The following is a 19,628-nucleotide window of genomic DNA, read 5'->3' as shown; positions in this document are numbered from 1 at the left end:
GTCCACCACAAACACATTTGTTTTCAGGGCCTCTGGGTCACTTTGACCCTGAGATAACACAAGGGATACCAGAAACACATTTATTTTCAGGGCCTCTGGGTCACTTTGACCCTGAGATAACACAAGGGATACCAGAAACACATTTGTTTTCAGGGCCTCTGGGTCACTTTGACCCTGAGATAACACAAGGGATACCAGAAACACATTTGTTTTCAGGGCCTCTGGGTCACTTTGACCCTGAGATAACACAAGGGATACCAGAAACACATTTATTTTCAGGGCCACTAGATGGCAGCAATCGTTACGCAGTTAAAGGAAGCGTTAAACGGGATCCTGGCGATGACTGGGGACGAGAGGATACAGTGACTCCAGCAGCTTTTAAAGATTAGATTTTAAACTTTAAAAGTTCAACAGAAAACAAGATGAGAAACAGAAAAGTGAAAGAAAGAGTGAAGATAAAAACAATAGAAAGCATGAATGTAAAATTAAAGTTTCATATTCATCGTTTGAGGGAGAAAAAAAAAAACAGTGTTTTGTCGAGTGTGAATGTTTGTCTGAGGTCGTTGTAAGTTTACCAAGTGTGTGTGTGTGTGTGTGTGTGTGTGTGTGTGTGTGTGTCTGGATGTGTGTGTGTTTGCGGCGCCTTCACATCCTCAACCGTGTGATTCACCTCCAAGACACACACACACACACACACACACACACACACACACACACACACACACACACACACACACACACACACACACACACACACACACACACACACACACACACACACACACACACACACACACACACACACACACACACACACAAAAAGACTATTTTTAGAAGAACATTTCAACGTTTTCTTCCTCGCACCACGATAATAACCGAAGCCGCTCGTATTAGAACTTCGACGCGTCACCGAACCTTCTGCACACGTTTGTGTTTCCGTGGTTACCCCGACACCGTCAGTGCGAGAGTGACACTCAAATCGCATACTTCTCTTAGTACACTAGAAGTTAGTATGCATCAGTTTAGTGTACGTACTAACTAGTAACTAATCCTCCACAGATAGTATGTCTCAAATCAAACTCTGCTGCTACACACTAACAGGAAATGACGCGACAGCTTCTTCTTCTACTACTATTTAACGATGTTTCAACAGCTGTTTTAACGCCATCGCCACCTACTGGCAGCACGTTTTGCAAGTTTGGAAGAAGAAATAAAGAAAAAATATGAGATTCGAAATATTCGCGAGATATTTAAGACGGTATCAGCAACAAATACAACTGTAAGTATATACATATATATGCATTTAAATATGATGTAACTTCCGTTTAAAACGTCACTAAGATGGAGCTGTTTAGTGTAGATAGTGTCCATACTCAAACCATACTCAGTTTTGTGGGCGTTTTAGTGCCAGTTTAGTGTGCATGGAGCACTAGATTTCACATACTAAGAATTGAGACGCACTCATGCACTAAAAACACTAACTTTGAGTACGCTAGTATGCGATTCGAGACACAGCATTGCATGTTGACGAACACACGTCCAAATAATTCATATAATCGACGACACACGTGATACAACAATAACATTAGACAGTTTTTGTTTGTTTCCTGCTCATTAAAAACCAAGCGAACACGTGGTTAAATAAAGTTGTTTTAATTACAATCTCTGTACATAAATACCAGTCGTCACGAGTCTTACTCAAGAGTGTTCTTCGGTCGGCTGCGCTGATCTTCCTGGTACTGGCGCGAGTCTTCCCACGGACGTGGACCGCGGATGTTCTGCCAGTCCTGGAAGTCCTTGCCCTTCATTTTCTGCGGCGAAAGCAAACGGACTGGATTGGTCTCCGAGCCTCGACGACTCACCAGGAGGTCTTACCTCGTACTCCTCCTGCAGGACGTCCCGCGGCTTCTCGTCGTCGGATGTCGGCACCAGCGGCGGAACAAACTGTCGAGAGAAGACGTCGAGTTATTAGACGAGAGAGACGACACCGGAGCGAAGGAACCACAGAGACCAGGACGAGGAAGCAGACGAAGGAGGATCAGAGACAACGTTCATGTTTTTACTACAGATCGTTGGTAAGTAAGTAAGTAAGTAATTGTTATTCATAAAGCGCTTTTCCAGACCAGGGTCACAAAGCGCTTAAACAATCAAAACAATATTCAATAAAGTATATACTTTAAAGGTCAAGATAAAGCTGAGAACACAACAGGACTTGCAGAAAATCAAGGAAAAGCCAGTCAGTCAGTCTGGAAGGATTTCTCTCCTCTGGTCCAGGAAGTTCAGGAACCATCAGTAGATTCTGATCCACAGACCTCAGAGCCCGAGCTGGCGTGTAAGTCTGGATCAGATCACTGATGGAAGGTCTGACCATGAATAGATCTGAAAGTAAGAACCAGAATTTTAAAATGATCCTGAAAGAAACTGGAAGCCAATGAAGAGTTTTAAGGATCATAGAAATGTGAGTTCTTCTACTAGAGCGGGTTAGAATTCTCGCTGCAGAGTTTTGTATGAACTGCAGGCGAGACGATCCTTCTTGTTAAGACATGAAAACAAACTGTTACAATAGTCCAGACGAGAAGAAACAAACGCATGGATTATAAGATCCAGATCATGTTATGATAACATTTTAGATTATAAGTAGAAGATAAGTTTAGAGATTTTTCTCAGTTGAAGGAAACAGTTTCTGGTCAGTTTTCTGCAGTGTTGAACAAGATACAACACCCAGGTTTCTCAGGCTCAGTTTGACAGACTGAACTAAGTCACCCAAGTACTGACCAAGTACCTGGAATCTTATCATCAGGAGCAATCACCAGAGTTTCAGTTTTGTCCACATTTAGCTTAGTTAGTTAGTTAGTTTAGTCACGGACTAAACTAACGTTTAAACACATTTTGAACCGGTTTGTGTTGTCGAGGTGAAAACTAAAAGGTCAGTCATTAAAGTGGACGTTCATCGTCCTGTTGAATGGTTTATAAAATTAAAAAATATATGTTTATTGTCAATTTCTTTTTTTCTTCTCTTCACCACTGGCAGCAACAATAATACAAGACACAAAAATATAAGACAGAAAGAAAGAAATAAAACTTTGAATATTAATTGAATGAATACACAAAATTAAAAAAAATGGCAGATAAATAAAACAGGAGTAGAAATTTACTACAACCATAATACTATTAATTCAATACTATTAAAATATTGTTGGACTTTAAGTAAGTAAGTAAGTAATTTGTATTTATATAGCGCTATTCCAGTCCAGGGTCACAAAGAACTTAAACAATCAAAACAATATTCAATAAAGTATATACTTTAAAGATCAAGATAAAACTGATAACACAACAGGAGTTCCAGAGAATCAAGGAAAAGCCTGAACAAATAAAAAACGTCTTGAGATGTTTCTTAAAGGAGTCAGTAGATCATCAAGCGCAAAGATGATTTATAATATATTCATTTATATAATATATAGTCAAATCTATACAATATTCACAATGGAATGCCGACGATTTTTAAAGCCTGGTTGAAGAAACTCGTTTGTTAATGAGTTCGATTCATAATCAGCTGATATTTGTTGTTTATCGTCTAATGAAGGAGACAAAAGAACAATATCGCCCCCTGCTGGTCAAACTGAAGTTTGCACTTGACTCTCAAATCTCAACGACTTTCTGTTAACAATAAATTATTTTATCAAATTAATTTTTTTTACTCAAGTATTTGTTTTTAGTATTTTCTCTTGACAGCACTTTAGTGTCATTTTAAAGAATATTCTTCAAAATGACATTAAATTAAAGGAAGTTGTTGTTTCAAGTCTCAATATTTTAATCATTTTACCATCAGAACCTGGTAAAAATAAAATGAATAAAACATCAAACAGCATTAAATTAAGACTAAAAGAATAAAAACCTTAACTTATTGGTCACATGACATGAGAAGTTCGACACTAGAAGCCGATTCGTGGAAACGAACCTCAAGAGAAGTCGTCAGTTCTGTGATTTAAATAAACCAAGAAATGAGTTTTATTCCGAGTGAATAACGAGCTTCGGATCCTTCGCGACCACGACTGTTACTTTATACGTTTGTGGTGACGGTTCTGCTGCTAATGCATTCTGGGAGATCTGGAGAGAAGTGCGATGCAGGAAGTAACTCTCGAGACAGAAGGACAAACATCAGCACACATGGAAATAGAGGCTTCGGTTGATGACGTTCCTCCACAGGGGGTCTGAGCAGCGAGGCCTGGTCATGAAGGGGTTAAGGGGGTCCACACCGGTGCCCCCCTTCACATCCACAGTCTTACACTAACAAGAAAACATGTCCCACCATCTGGTCCTGGTCCAGAGGTGGTCCAGAGGTGGTCCAGAGACACTCACTTAAGTTGAAGGAGGTCAGGACGACACTGGGCTGCTGTTCTTACTTTCAGCCACTAGATGGCGCGCGCACCACAGCAGAGACGAACACCTGGATCAACTCACCTGTTTCATGTTCTTCGCGTCGTAGCGGATCTGGTTGAACTCTCGCAGGCCCAGAGCTCCTCCGACCACCATCACCTGAAGAAACACATCATTAAGTTAAGTATTGTTTTGATTAAACATAACCGTAGTTTTCATTAGTAAACACTTGATAAAATCTACAAGAGTAAACTAAAGTAAATAAAGTTAAGGCCAACAGGGAACATAATGAGTTTTAAAACAATTAAATAAAATAAATGAGAAATAAAAATGAATAAATTCTGTTAAAATGCAAACAAATCTCAGGCTCCCCTTAAATATAGTTTATTTATATATTCGCCCTTAAATGTAATGTGTATATATTATATATAATATGAAAGTCAGATCAGATAAAAATGCATTTAAACATTATACATAATTGTATAGATACTTATACATACAAAAACATTAAAAAAAAAATCAAACTTAATAACTCTGCCTGCAAATACTGGGAGAGAAAAGAACATTCTCGTTGTATGTACTTATTGAAGAAGTAAAATGTATAAAATACAGATCAGATATTTCTTAGAAAAACAAAGACTTATAATGTGGACATACTCGTTTCTGTTCTTTTTTTTCTCTTCTTCCAAAATACTCCTTTTTAGAAGCTGTGAGTGTTTTTCCAGTTTCACAACATTGGTCTCGAATTATTTTAAACTAACTTTAAATGTTTACTTTATGGTGAGAATCATGAGAATCACTGTTTCATTATCTTTGCTTTTTATTCTAAAACAAACCTTCAATTATAATAAATATCAGGCTCAACATAGACTTTTAAATAACTATATTTATAGCTGCTGAAGTGTAACGAAAACAAACGCTATTTTAAAACAGATTATCGTAAAGATGGTGATAATATATTTAGTATATATATATATATATTTTATTATATGGGAAGTGTTTTGTATATTGTTTCTATATGTTAAAGCCTTTTATAAGTATAGAGTAATTTACTTCCGTTACTCCAACCTGACAAAGTTTAAGCGGATTATTTGCGCGTAAACAGAATAAACAAGATTAATAGAAACGTGTGATAAGAAACATATGGGATTTCGTTCATATTTTTGTTGGATTTAACGTCATCTAACCTGGTTTATCAGAACAAGCTAACATGCTAACTAGGTAGCAGCAGCAGGAACTCACCAGCATAGGAACTCCGTGTTTAAACACCTTGTTCTTCTGCAACGATTTCAACTTAAACATCTTTAATGTCCTCTTGAAATAATTAAAACACAGTTTAATGTCTGCAGGTCAACGGTGTTGCATGTTTTCTTAACGGGTCCGTCGTTTTAATCCGTCCGGACGACAGCGATCCGAGCGAAGGTTCCGCCTGTTACCAAACATTCAGAAAATCACAAAGAAATTGAGTTTAAAAAATATGAAATATAGACAATAAAAATGTATTTACCTGAGGCGTCCACCATAGTCACTCTATCACACTTATACATATTCAGTATTTTAATTGTCACATACGTGTTCGAAAAGTATTTTTATATTTTTACTTTCAGTTTCAACAACTTAGCGCTAACCTAACAGAAGTGTCGTCTCTGCAGATATTATTGCATCATTTTTTAATGATAATTTACAAACATCAACATACAAATAGATGCATTATTTATAATTTAAGTACTTTTCTAAAATTGTAATGGCAACTTGGCAGTTTTAAGTCCCAGTGTTGGAGCTGCTGTCTACAGTTCTGTCCTAAACTCCTGCTTTTCTTCTGTTACCTTCCATTTACTATTTATTTTTAGGAATTATTGTCTCAATTTTCACATCTGGCACCGCCTCACAAACCCCTTCATGAAGATGAACAAGTAAGTAAGTAAGTATTATTTATATAATGCTTTTCCAGATCAGGGTCACAAAGCGCTTAAACAATCAAAACAATACTCAATAAAATATATACTTTAAAAGATCAAGACACATAAGACAAACACAGGAGTCTCAGAGAATCAAGGAAAAACACAAATAAAAGTGTCTTGAGATGTTTCTTGAAGGAGTCAGTAGATCATCAAACACAGATGTTTCTTGAAGGAGTCAGTAGATCATCAAACACACAGATGTTTCTTGAAGGAGTCAGTAGATCATCAAACACAGATGTTTCTTGAAGGAGTCAGTAGATCATCAAACACAGATGTTTCTTGAAGGAGTCAGTAGATCATCAAACACAGATGTTTCTTGAAGGAGTCAGTAGATCATCAAACACAGATGTTTCTTGAAGGAGTCAGTAGATCATCAAACACAGATGTTTCTTGAAGGAGTCAGTAGATCATCAAACACAGATGTTTCTTGAAGGAGTCAGTAGATCATCAAACACAGATGTTTCTTGAAGGAGTCAGTAGATCATCAAACACAGATGTTTCTTGAAGGAGTCAGTAGATCATCAAACACAGAGATGTTTCTTGAAGGAGTCAGTAGATCATCAAACACAGATGTTTCTTGAAGGAGTCAGTAGATCATCAAACACAGATGTTTCTTGAAGGAGTCAGTAGATCATCAAACACAGATGTTTCTTGAAGGAGTCAGTAGATCATCAAACACAGAGATGTTTCTTGAAGGAGTCAGTAGATCATCAAACACAGATGTTTCTTGAAGGAGTCAGTAGATCATCAAACACAGATGTTTCTTGAAGGAGTCAGTAGATCATCAAACACAGATGTTTCTTGAAGGAGTCAGTAGATCATCAAACACAGATGTTTCTTGAAGGAGTCAGTAGATCATCAAACACAGATGTTTCTTGAAGGAGTCAGTAGATCATCAAACACAGATGTTTCTTGAAGGAGTCAGTAGATCATCAAACACAGATGTTTCTTGAAGGAGTCAGTAGATCATCAAACACAGATGTTTCTTGAAGGAGTCAGTAGATCATCGAACACAGATGTTTCTTGAAGGAGTCAGTAGATCATCAAACACAGATGTTTCTTGAAGGAGTCAGTAGATCATCAAACACAGATGTTTCTTGAAGGAGTCAGTAGATCATCAAACACACATGTTTCTTGAAGGAGTCAGTAGATCATGAAACACAGATGTTTCTTGAAGGAGTCAGTAGATCATCAAACACAGAGATGTTTCTTGAAGGAGTCAGTAGATCATCAAACACAGATGTTTCTTGAAGGAGTCAGTAGATCATCAAACACAGATGTTTCTTGAAGGAGTCAGTAGATCATCAAACACAGATGTTTCTTGAAGGAGTCAGTAGATCATCAAACACAGATGTTTCTTGAAGGAGTCAGTAGATCATCAAACACAGATGTTTCTTGAAGGAGTCAGTAGATCATCAAACACAGAGATGGTTCTTGAAGGAGTCAGTAGATCATCAAACACAGATGTTTCTTGAAGGAGTCAGTAGATCATCAAACAGAGATGTTTCTTGAAGGAGTCAGTAGATCATCAAACACAGAGATGGTTCTTGAAGGAGTCAGTAGATCATCAAACACAGATGTTTCTTGAAGGAGTCAGTAGATCATCAAACACAGATGTTTCTTGAAGGAGTAAGTAGATCATCAAACACAGATGTTTCTTGAAGGAGTCAGTAGATCATCAAACACAGATGTTTCTTGAAGGAGTCAGTAGATCATCAAACACAGATGTTTCTTGAAGGAGTCAGTAGATCATCAAACACAGATGTTTCTTGAAGGAGTCAGTAGATCATCAAACACACATGTTTCTTGAAGGAGTCAGTAGATCATCAAACACACATGTTTCTTGAAGGAGTCAGTAGATCATCAAACACAGATGTTTCTTGAAGGAGTCAGTAGATCATCAAACACAGATGTTTCTTGAAGGAGTCAGTAGATCATCAAACACAGAGATGTTTCTTGAAGGAGTCAGTAGATCATCAAACACAGATGTTTCTTGAAGGAGTCAGTAGATCATCAAACACAGATGTTTCTTGAAGGAGTCAGTAGATCATCAAACACAGATGTTTCTTGAAGGAGTCAGTAGATCATCAAACACAGATGTTTCTTGAAGGAGTCAGTAGATCATCAAACACAGATGTTTCTTGAAGGAGTCAGTAGATCATCAAACACAGATGTTTCTTGAAGGAGTCAGTAGATCATCAAACACAGAGATGGTTCTAAAGGAGCAACAGTCTGGAAGGATTTCTCTCCTCTGGTCCGAAGTTCAGGAACCATCAGTAGATTCTGATCCACAGACCTCAGAGCCCGAGCTGGGGTGTAAGCCTGGATCAGAATCTACTGATGGAAGGTCTGACCATGAATAGATCTGAAAGTAAGAACCAGAATTTTAAAATGATCCTGAAAGAAACTGGCAGCCAGTGAAGAGTTTGAAGGAGAAATGTGAGTTCTTCTACTAGAGCGACTCAGGATTCTGGCTGCAGAGTTTAGTATGAACTGCAGGCGAGACGATCCTTCTGGTTTAGACATCGAAGTAAACAGTTACAATAGTTGTCAACAACCTACTTTAAGTTAAAAAACGTTGAAAAACAAATCTTTATAAACTCATGTTTTTTTTCCATTTATTCAGTGAAAAAAACAAACGGACAAAGCGACAAATATAGCAGATTTTCTTTATTACAATTTTTGTCTCTTATTTTTCAATCAGGTGAAGAAAAATACATACGTTTTTGTTCAGTATAATAAAATATGTTAACTTTATTCATTTGATGAAGAAAACAATGACAACGAGAAAATAAAAACAACAAACAATCTTTTTCTCTCCCACTCTGTAAACGCGGAGAGATGCTGCAGTGTGGCAAGCGGTCGGGGGGGACGGGGGGGCGGGGGAGGAGGAAGGGGGGACGGGGGAGGAGGAAGGGGGGACGGGGGGAGAGACGGCGACGAGATAAGGCCAGAGACGTACAAAAAAAGGGAGAGTGGCGAGTGCTGCTCGAGGAAATGGCGGTGATGAGAGCAGGTAGGCTGGTGTTCACGAGTCAGGGGGGGGCGCAACGGACAGTTCAAAGGTCGCTCTCGCCGTACAGAGCCGTGGAGAAGGACATGTAGTCCAGGGCCCCGGGGACCCCGTCCGGGCCGGTGTACGGGGCCATGCGGGCGATGCAGTAATCCGCCTGGTCCGGAGGAAGCTCGCGTCGCAGCTCGTCCGCCAGGATGTAGTTCTGTCGACGACAACACGACCATGATGATCGGGGTCAAAGGTTACGATGATGTCATGGCGACTCCCCCTAGAACAACCCACCTTGTCTCCGGCCAGGACCTTGAAGGACGCTATGACCTGGTCCGCCGTGTCCGTGTCGGCCGTCTCCCGGGACATGAAGTCGATGAAGCCCTGGAAGGTGACCAGGCCCATGCGGTTCGGGTCCACGATGCTCATGATGCGGGAGAACTCGTTCTCGCCCTGGAGGGTCGAGGGAGAGACGTGAGGCGGTCGCCGTGGCAACACCACCAAACATGGAGTCCAGAGACGACTTAAAGATTCAATTCAAAACATACTCGAGTCTTCAAGTAGATTCATCAGAAAACTATACAAGTATTTGTTGTAATGTTGTATATTCAGTGTTTAGTAGAATCAATTAAATTAAAATAAAATCTGAATTATATTAAAATATATCATACTATTAAATAATAGAATATAAAAAAAGATAAAATAAAAATAATATTAAATAAAATTAAAATATATTATTTAAAAAAACATAATATTAGGTTAAATTAAATTAAAATAAAATATAGCATAAATAAAATAAAATATATCATAATATAATTAAAAATATTAAAGCGACTCATAATTTAAGTGACACAACATTGACTAGTGAAATTAAATCTAAAAATACATTAAAAAACAAAGTTAACTAAGTTAAGTATATAAATAAACAGACTAAAAACCCCATTAAAAGAAGAAAATGTCACTTACACTGAAGTTTATCGTAGAACTCAGTAAAACACGACATTAAAAAACATGTTAAATACTTTGACAAAACATTTGAATCACTTTGAAATAAATTCACCAATTTTTTTTTAGAAATATAGCAGTTTTTCATCCCAGTAGATGAAATATTTGTTACACTTTTTTAGTTAAGTTTATACATCAAACTATTTTTTTTATTTAATCCGAGTAAATCTAGAAACATGTATTACCAGTATTGTAAAAATAAAATAAATAAGTGACTTAAACATTTAAATGGAAACATAAAAATATTTCATTTAAATTAAATTATTTCTTTCCAGATCTGTGGACAGATTTATTTCTCTTTTTATTAATAAAAAATATTGTGAAACTAAAAACTCATCATTAATATTAAAAACTTAAACTTAAGTTAATCATATAAAAAAGACTAAAACACGATAAAAACACGTTAAATACTTTGAGCAAAGACTTGAATAGTTTTAAAATAAAAATGTAACCAAACGTATTAAAATATTCATCAGTTAATTCATCTTCTAAAAACAAAAGGTTTGTTAAACTTAAGCGCAAATAAAAATAAAAAAAATAAATAAAAGGATGTTTCTTACTTTCATCCTAATAAATCTTGACTCAAGCGTCTTTAAATATTTTATAAACAATAAAAATCATTGCATTTTTTAAATAAATTCAAGTCTAATATGTAAAAAAAATGTAGGTTAATTTGACACATGATAGTTTTCTGTTAATAAAATACAAGTTTTCAAACAATTACCAATAGAAATGAAAATATAAAAGTGTCGCACACTCTTGTGTTATTACATTAAACACAATAAAAGTGTCGTTTCATGGAATAATAAGTAATAATAATAATAATTCAGTTCAACTGTGTGGAGAAGCTTCACCTCCACAGGCTTCGTCACGTCGGGAGTTTTTCAAAAACACACAAAGATCAAAGTCAAAGACGTTACCAGGTTGTAACCAATGGAGATAAGGCAGGTTTTGAAGTCTTCAGCTTCCATCACTCCTGTTCTCTTCTACAGCCCAGAACCAGAACCACAGTGGAGCGACAGTGAGGAGAGTGAAGGAGGAAGACCAGAGGAAACGACAGATTAGAGGAGGTCAGGAGAAGGAGGAGGAGACGGGAGGTGCAGGAGAAAAAACCCAAAGAACAGAAAGTAAAAGGGAGAAAAAGAAAAAAAAAAAAAAAGTTAAACACCTCCACCGGGAGAGAGTCGGTACCTGAGCGTCGTTGGCGATATCGAAGCCCAGGCTGATCAGGCAGGCCTTGAACTCCTCTGCAGCCAGAGTGCCCGAGTGGTCCTGGGGGGGCGGCAGGCGACGTCGAGGGGGTCATGCAGCAACATACAGCCGTGTCAGGAGGAGGAGGGGCGAGGGGGAGGGGAGGGGGGGTGAGACAGGTGTGGGGGGTGCATCATGCACAGGTGGGGTCAAAGGTCAGGGATGTGTGGAGGGTGGGGGGGTGGGGGGGGGGGTCATGCATAAGAGAAGAGAGAACACAGCATCTTCGTTAGGACACGCGTGAGCGGCATTCAAAGAGTTAATCTGCAGTGAGGAGGAAGCTCCGCTCGTGGGTTACACAAACACAAACAAATCAAACACGCTTCTAACATCGCCGCTGCATAGAGGGCGCTGCTGAGCGCCGGTTCTGAGGTGGAGAGTAAGTCGTCAGATTCAAGACTAAGGCTGCGTTCCAATTCTCGTCCTAGCCCTCGATCTCAGCCCTACCCCTCCGTTGCCGGCGTGCCTGAGAGACGCAGGGGTTTCCCAATACTACGTTGGATGAAGGGGGAGGGGTGAGACGAAGGGCCAGCTAGCGCTCGAAAACGAGGGAGGTCAGAGGCACACTTGAAACAGAGGGGTATCATGCATTTAAGTGAGCAACATTGAGCACAAATGTAGTAGGGCTGTCCCAATTAACCCTTGATACTCCGTTTTTTAAGGAAAGGGCTAAGGGGTAGGCGAAGGGGTAGGGCTAAGATGCAGAATTGGAACTCAGCCTTAGTAAAGTAAAGGGGACAAATCTAACATTGCATCAAACTTCAAAATAAAAGCTCCTACATCTTCCTCAATGAAGACAAGATAAATAATTGATAATCATTTTATCATTTCAGCATCTTTTCAGCTTCATTTTGAGGCGTTTTCCGTCTAAAGAAAAAGTATTATTTTATGGTTGAATTATGAATTTCACAATGAAGTTTACACATTTGTTTTGAATAAAAGTAGCATTAATGTTTTTTAATGATAGTAGAAAATGTCGTTGGATTTTATGAAACATTTTAAGATGTTAACAAAAAACTAAATAACACATAAAACTGTAATGGATTAGTTTTCTCACGTATGTTCAGTTAAAGGTACTTTTAAAAAAGCTGTAATTTCACTTTTAGTTAGTATGTTTTGGTACTTTTGTAACATTTTAAGTTAGAGTTTAAATAAGAATAAAACAAGCTAGATTTGTTACTTTAAAATTAAATATATTATAAAAGTTGCTTCAATCAATAGATTTTTTAATAATTGAACAATAAAGAAATAAATATGGTGGAGAAACATTTAGTGTGTAATTATGTTTGTGTTTGAAACATTAGATGTTTTTATCTGTTTTTTTATGAATTAAAATAGTATTTTAAACTATTTTATAGATAAATACATTTAAATAGAGAACTTTCTATCTTTCCACCTCGTTAAATGATAAGATGTTGTGCAGGTAAGTCTGGCCTGATATGATCGACTGAGGTATTAATAAACTGGAGGAACATCTGAGGTCAGGCTGGAGGACGAGAGACACGAGACTCAAATCCATAATTGGTGCTGCTGAGCTGCTGCGTAAACATCTGCTCTGATCTCATGAGGCTTCAGTTGCAACAAAGGCCTACAGGGGGCGCTCTTTTTTCTGCCTGAAGGAACTTCTCCGTCTACTGACCCGGTCGAAGTGGTTGAAGGACGCCCGGTACTCGTTGAGCTGCTCCTGGCTGATGCCCTTGGCGTCCCGGGTCAGGATCTGGTTCTCGATCTCGTTGATGGTCCTGGCGATGGTGGTGAGGAGCTGCTCCCAGCCCACGCGGATGTGCTGCGAGGAGACGGGAGGAGGGTTGGGACGGAGGTGGAGGCGAGGGTGAAGGTGCAGGTACCTCCATGGTGAAGTTGGTGTGCTTGTTGTCGAAGATCAGGGCCTCCTGGATCTGCTGGTGGTCGCCCTCCAGCTGCTCGATCTTGGGCTTGTAGTTGATGATGCTCTTCTCGTACTGGCGCAGGTGGGTCAGCTGGTCCTCCAGCGTGCCGTGCATCTCCATGGAGATGCGACCGATCTCCTGCCGGCACCACGACACGTCAGGACGTTTGATGGTTGAAGGTTTCGAATGTTTGAATTATCATTTATATGTTGAAAGGTTGACTTTTGTTTTATTGACTCATTTAAAATATAAAATCAATGAACGTTTTTTTTTACACATAGTTGATGATATTCTAATTTCTTTAAGTCTAAAATATATTTTCTAAATTCAATATTTTTGAATTCATAGTTCTTTAAATTGAACATAGAATGTTGGTTAAACAGACATTACCAACAGAGCACCGAGCTACTGGATCCAACTTTCAGCCAATCATGCGACGAGCAGGAGATCATGTGACTGTGCATGTGATCGTGCAGCTCGGTGCTCTGTTGGTAATGTCTGGTCACTGTTATACCAACATTTTTACATTGAATTTAAAAGAAAACAAATATGAAATTTAGAAAAGATTTAATGTTAAAGATTCGAAATTGAACTCCATGTGTAAAAAAATATTTTGAGAATATTCTAATTCGTCAATAAGTACATGTTCAACCTTTCAAAATAGAAATTATTAAATCAAAAATAATTTTCAAATATAAGAAAAAAAAGAATTGATTGCTTTAAATAAATCAAAAAATTAAATTTGAAATGTTAAATAAAAAAACAAATATTGGTTTAAAAAAACTTCACTTTGAGGTGTTTTCTGTTTAAAAAAAACGTATTATTTTATGATTTAAAACCAGAGAATTGTACATTCTCTGGTTGAATTATGAATTTCACAACGAGGTTTACTCATTTGTTTTGAATAAAAGTAGCATCAAGACATTTTTTTTCAATTATAGTTAAAAATGTTAAAAATGATTTTATGAAACATTTCAAGATGTTAACAAACGACAAACTTCAAAATAACACATAAAACTGTAATGGGTTAGTTTTCTCACATATGTTCACTTAAAAGTACTTTTTAAAAAGCTGTAATTTCACTTTTAGTCCAGCATGTTTTGGTACTTTTGTAACATTTTAAGTAAGAGTTTAAATAAACAAACAACGCATGAAGGAGGATTTTTTCTTTAAAATGAAATACATTATAAAAGTACAGAGCAAATATTGGTATAAACCTCCGTAGACACGACACAACAATCCAGGGACTGACCTCCATCTTGGTCTGGATCCAGGGTCCGATGACGTTGGCCTGGTTGGCGAACTGTTTGCGCAGACGCTCGTTGTTCTGCTGCCGGGCGTGTTCCTCGATCAGGGCCTGGTCTCTCTGCGGCACCAGCTGTCGCACCTGGACCGGACACCAGGGGGCAGCACAGAGTCAGAGCCGAGCTCCTCCGTCACCCCTTGTTTCTTCCCCACCTTGTTCCACTTGTCGTTGACCTCCTGCGGGTCGATGCTGGTGTAGGGGTTGGTGCCGGCGATGTTCACGTGGTACGTCTGGACGATCTTGGCGATCTCGTTGTGGATCCCCAGGATGGCCTGGCGCTCCTTGTCCGCCTCGGGCAGCGTGGCCTTGAACTGCTCGTGAGCCGTGCTCAGACCCTGAGAGGGAAGCGTTGGGATGGATGGTCAGGATCGATGGGATTCAAGGTCATCACGTCACTGATCCTTCAGCAGCACAATGTGACTCAATCAATTGGATTCAACTTCTAGAGGTTTAAACGTGTATTCTGAGCCGCTCTAGTAGAAGAACTCACATTTCTCCTTCAAACTCTTCACTGGCTGCCAGTTTCTTTCAGGATCATTTTAAAATTCTGGTTCTTACTTTCAGATCTATTCATGGTCAGGTTTGTCCTTACTTACTTATATATATTTGTAAAGAGTTGTGTAACACTTTTGTACACATGACAAAAAGTGTAACAAACACATGTGTGTTTTTTCATTTTTCTTCAATATGTTTCAAACTAAAATGTAAATAAAACGGATTAAAGCATATTGTTATTTAATGGTGATTAATGGAAATTAATCCAGTTTAAACCTGCAATAAATGTGATTAAAAAGTCACACAATTGATCATTAGCACAATTTTCTGGGCTTTGAACGCACCATCAACACACCCACTGGTGCGTTCAGGTGCGTCGTAATTATCTGTGGTGTCTTTGAATAATGAAATGACTTCCAATTTATTTGAAAAAGTTTGGATTCAACTTCTAGTGGTTTAAACGTGTATTCTGAGCCGCTCTAGTAGAAGAACTCACATTTCTCCTTAAAACTCTTCACTGGCTGCCAGTTTCTTTCAGGATCATTTTAAAATTCTGGTTCTTACTTTCACATCTATTCATGGTCAGACTCCTCCTTACTTACTTATATATATTTGTAAAGAGTTGTGTAACACTTTTGTACACATTACAAAAAATGTAACGAACACACAACGTGTGTATTTACTTTTTTTCCTTCAATACGTTTCAAACTAAAATGTAAATAAAACGGATTAAAGCATATTGTTATTTAATGGTGATTAATTTAAATTAATAAACCTCAGATTAATGTGATTAAAATGTCACACAATTGATCATTTAGCACAATTCTCTGGGCTTTGAACGCACCATTACACACCCACTGGTGCGTTCAGGTGCGTCGCAATTATTTGTGAAAAATAGTTTGATTTTCCTCAATTCTAGATGATTTAAATTTGTTTGTTGGTTTAAAAGTTTATTATTATTTACTTAGATGGTTAAGTTTTGAACACATGACCTGTTAAACATGTGTGAACCGGTTTAAACAAGATGAAACCAGAATAGATTAAAAACAAATGATAAATATGATAAAATGCAGATCAATATAAATTGATCGACATAGTAAAGAGGGTAAAAGTGTTTGTGGCTCAAGAGGTTGTCGGTTCAACCCCAGCTCTGGATAACATCGTATCCCTGAGCACGATTGCTCCCGATATATTGAGCTGCGTCACGGCCTACTGCCACCACTGTGTGACCGTTGTTCAACTTGTTGGAGGACGAGCATCCACGCGAGCGGACGGACGGTCCGGAGACACGGACCTGGATCTCCTCGATGGTGTGGACGATGAACGTGTCCTGCAGGTCCTCCATGGCTCCCTCCATCCAGTTGTTGAACGGCGCCGCCCTCTTGGCGAACTCCAGGTACAACTGGTCGATGGTTTCCAGCAACTTCTCGGTTCTCTGGAGGTTTTTTAATCGAACGTTCGTTTAATTAAAACGACGACACATGACGTGTTTTGAAGTCGTACCTGCAGAGCTTCGCTGCGTTTGTTGGTCAGAGCTCCCAGGAGGTCCCACTGGTCACAGATCCTCTGGCAGCGAGCGTTCACGCTGGGGGAGTCGTAGTAGTCCAGCTCGCTGGGACAACACGCACAGAACATTAATCCCCACACACACACACACACACACACGCGTGTTTCATGTGCTCGTCCTGACCCTGGGGTCAAAGGTCGACTCACTTCAGCTCCTGGGCGATGGCGGCGATCTGTTCCACGCGGTCCTGGTGGGCGGCCAGGTCGCTCTCGAAGGCCTCGTGCTTCTTCAGCAGAGCCTTGATCTCCGACAGGGTCGCGGTCTCGTAGTCCTGCTTCTGCAGCATCTCCTCCTTACCTGCAGGGGGCGACAGAGGGGAGGAGACGTTCGTTACAAACGGTGGATCATAGAACCGTCAAACAATTAAAACAACATAAGCCAGAAATATATTACAACATGTATATGTGTATATATATATATATATATATATACATAATTAAGTTCACTGTGTGTCTCTTTTTACATTAATTTAATCATTGTAATTATTATAATCAATTATACATTTTATTTTATTTTTGAAAATACGTTACAAACGGTGGACCATAAAACCACTAAAACAACATAAGCCAGAAATATATTACAACATGTATATGTATTAATATATATATATATATATATATATATATACACACATAATTAAGTTCACTGTGTGTCTCTTTTTACATTAATTTAATCATTGTAATTATTATAATCAATTATACATTTTATTTTATTTTTTAAAATGTTTATTATGTACATTGTAGTTACAAATATATACAATTCTGAAAAGTTATTTCGTATGTGTTCGCAGGAATGTAACAAATAATGATAAAATAAATACAAATATTGTGAAAATTAAATAAAAAACTAAGCCTGGGCCATTTGTTAATAATGTCGCCTAAAATATGTTTTATTATGATAAAAAAAGGACCAGAGTTTATACAAATAACATTAATAATTCATCTTCTCCAGTGTCTGAGTCTCGTGACCTTAGGTTTGTCAAGATGTTCGTCATATTTGCTCAAAAACAAACCTTTAAATGAAAAATGAGTGAAACACAAACAATTTATCGTCTTAATGTTCATTTTATCATTTTATTTTTGCCGTTTCTTCTTCTTAATCACATGAAACTAAGTTGCTCCACCGTGTCGAACATGATTCAAATCCAAAGACACTTCAGCGCCCCCTGGTGTGGACCTACCGTCGGTCCAGGCCTCGTGGATCGCAGCTTTCTGGCGGAACTTCTCGGCGAGGTGGTCCAGTCGCTCCAGTCTGCGGATCTCGTTGAGCAGCCATTCCTCGTAGCCCTTCTCGGCGCCCTCCAGACCCCCCCACGCATTGTTGATGTCCTGCCGGCGGGAAACGTGACAAGAATTCATGTCAGACCCTCAAACCGGGTCGGGACCGGATGTCAATAAAACACAAGGATCTGATGAAGTCTGGACTCACAGGATGTTTTATAGCAACAACAAATGACCTTTGATCCTCAACTACGTCCTTATTACTCATCGCATCATCATTATTTTGTATTAATACTTCACTTTTGTCTTTCTTTGGTTTAATAAAAGCTTTGCCTTTAATCCATTTCATCTTTTTTTTAAAGCAAATACAAAAATTTAAAAAGTCACATTTTCTTTGTGAAAACTTTTTTCCATGTGATTATTGTTCATTAATTAAAAATCATTTTCCTTCTCATTTTAGACACTTAAAAAAAATGTTTAAGCATCAAAACAAGAATGAAAACTATGTAACATTTGGTTATTTTGTCATTCAATACAAGATAATAAAAACATGAATTTTTGGAATTGAATAGTTGTCATTATTCTTTATTTTGAAGTTTTTTTTAAATTATTTTATTCATTATTATTTCTATTTACTATTGTTTTCTATTAACTAGAAATTCAAAAATATTACTTTTAATTGAAGCAACTTTTTTTGTTAGATTGGTGAAACTCTTTAAATGAATATTTGTTTTGATAAAACCAAAATTGAAATCTTATTTCCGATTAAAGAAACGTTTTCTTTGAATTGGAAATATTTTTGTTGATTGAATTGATTTTTGGAAGTGATGTATTGATGAAGCTTCATGAAAGAGTGTCATGTTGTTCAGGGGCCAGTAGGTGGCGCCATCAGTTTAAAAAGAACAAAAGAAACAAAGGAAAATAGTTCAGAGACGCCATCTAGTGGATTCTTCATCCCAACTGGTGTCAGGATATTTAACTCTCTACTTTAAATATCCTGATGCTAATCCGTGTGTTTTTCCCCTCGTGTGTTTTATTTTTATTTTATTTTATTCTATTGTATTTTGTTAATAGTGTTAAATTTCTAATTTTGTAAATAATTTGTATATTTTTAAGATCGTTTTTATTTTATTTTGTATTATCTCTTTTATTATTTCTTTTTTTCCTTGCACTTTATTTTTTTCAACTGTGCTGTTGTAAAAGTGTGTTTCCCCTCTGGGGATGAATAAAGATTTTCTATTCATTTTTCTATTCTATTCTAAATCAACACATCAATAGTTTCTTGTATTGATCAATAAAGAAAGAAATCTACCTTTAATGGAAAACAAAATTATACTTCCTGTCTTTTGGACTAAAACATTGAAAAAGTACAAAGAACTAAATCAAAGCTAATTCTGTTAGCATTAGCATCCGTTTCCCGCTCGTTTCTCTCACCGACACCATCTTGCCCTCCGAGGGCATGAAGGCGGGCCTGTTGCTGAGCCGGAGTTTGGTCTGCAGGGTGTTGAAGTTGATCTCCAGCTGGCACTTCTCCTGGACCTTGGGCGGCTTGT

General features: G+C 37.9%; 2 protein-coding genes across 7 annotated transcripts in view; both read right to left on the bottom strand.

The window, feature by feature from the left end:
* Positions 1–1,637: 1,637 nt before the first annotated feature.
* On the bottom strand, positions 1,638–5,760 carry cox16 (cytochrome c oxidase assembly factor COX16). Its single transcript, XM_087780067.1, has 4 exons — positions 5,620–5,760; positions 4,462–4,536; positions 1,876–1,944; positions 1,638–1,811 (listed from the first exon to the last, which is right to left on the bottom strand). Exons 1-4 carry the CDS (start codon positions 5,677–5,679, stop codon positions 1,695–1,697), a joined length of 321 nt encoding a protein of 106 aa, XP_087636193.1. The 5' UTR covers positions 5,680–5,760; the 3' UTR covers positions 1,638–1,694.
* Positions 5,761–8,993: 3,233 nt separating this feature from the next.
* The window catches only part of actn1 (actinin, alpha 1), a 50,859-nt gene continuing 40,224 nt past the window's right edge, over positions 8,994–19,628 (bottom strand). For 2 of the 6 annotated variants that reach the window (XM_087780455.1, XM_087780453.1), the window contains exons 10-22: positions 19,510–19,628; positions 18,036–18,183; positions 17,002–17,152; positions 16,792–16,900; positions 16,583–16,723; positions 14,946–15,128; positions 14,740–14,874; positions 13,446–13,625; positions 13,238–13,384; positions 11,539–11,619; positions 11,268–11,333; positions 9,637–9,795; positions 8,994–9,556 (exon numbers count right to left, since the gene is read on the bottom strand). The exon at positions 19,510–19,628 is cut by the window's right edge and continues 112 nt beyond it. In XM_087780455.1, coding sequence (XP_087636581.1) covers positions 9,398–9,556; positions 9,637–9,795; positions 11,268–11,333; positions 11,539–11,619; positions 13,238–13,384; positions 13,446–13,625; positions 14,740–14,874; positions 14,946–15,128; positions 16,583–16,723; positions 16,792–16,900; positions 17,002–17,152; positions 18,036–18,183; positions 19,510–19,628 — 1,778 coding nt within the window. In that variant the 3' untranslated portion in view covers positions 8,994–9,397. Of the gene's footprint in view, positions 9,557–9,636; positions 9,796–11,267; positions 11,334–11,538; positions 11,620–13,237; positions 13,385–13,445; positions 13,626–14,739; positions 14,875–14,945; positions 15,129–16,582; positions 16,730–16,791; positions 16,901–17,001; positions 17,153–18,035; positions 18,184–19,509 lie in introns of all 6 variants that reach the window. The other 4 variants (XM_087780458.1, XM_087780457.1, XM_087780454.1 and 1 more) reach the window with 3 other exon arrangements.

This window comes from Callionymus lyra, chromosome 18 (assembly GCF_982586985.1).
Source record: "Callionymus lyra chromosome 18, fCalLyr1.hap1.1, whole genome shotgun sequence".
Lineage (NCBI taxonomy): Eukaryota > Metazoa > Chordata > Actinopteri > Syngnathiformes > Callionymidae > Callionymus > Callionymus lyra.
Note: the sequence above shows the minus strand (reverse complement) of the source record. Positions and strands in the feature narration are given on the sequence as shown.

Coding starts and splice junctions, on each gene's coding strand:
- cox16 (XM_087780067.1), bottom strand. CDS start 5,679: ATGTTTAAGTTGAAATCGTTGCAGAAGAACAAGGTGTTTAAACACGGA. Junction 4,537..5,619: donor AACACGGAGTTCCTATGCTG/GTGAGTTCCTGC, acceptor GTGTTTCTTCAG/GTGATGGTGGTCGGAGGAGC. Junction 1,812..1,875: donor TCCTGCAGGAGGAGTACGAG/GTAAGACCTCCT, acceptor CTTTCGCCGCAG/AAAATGAAGGGCAAGGACTT.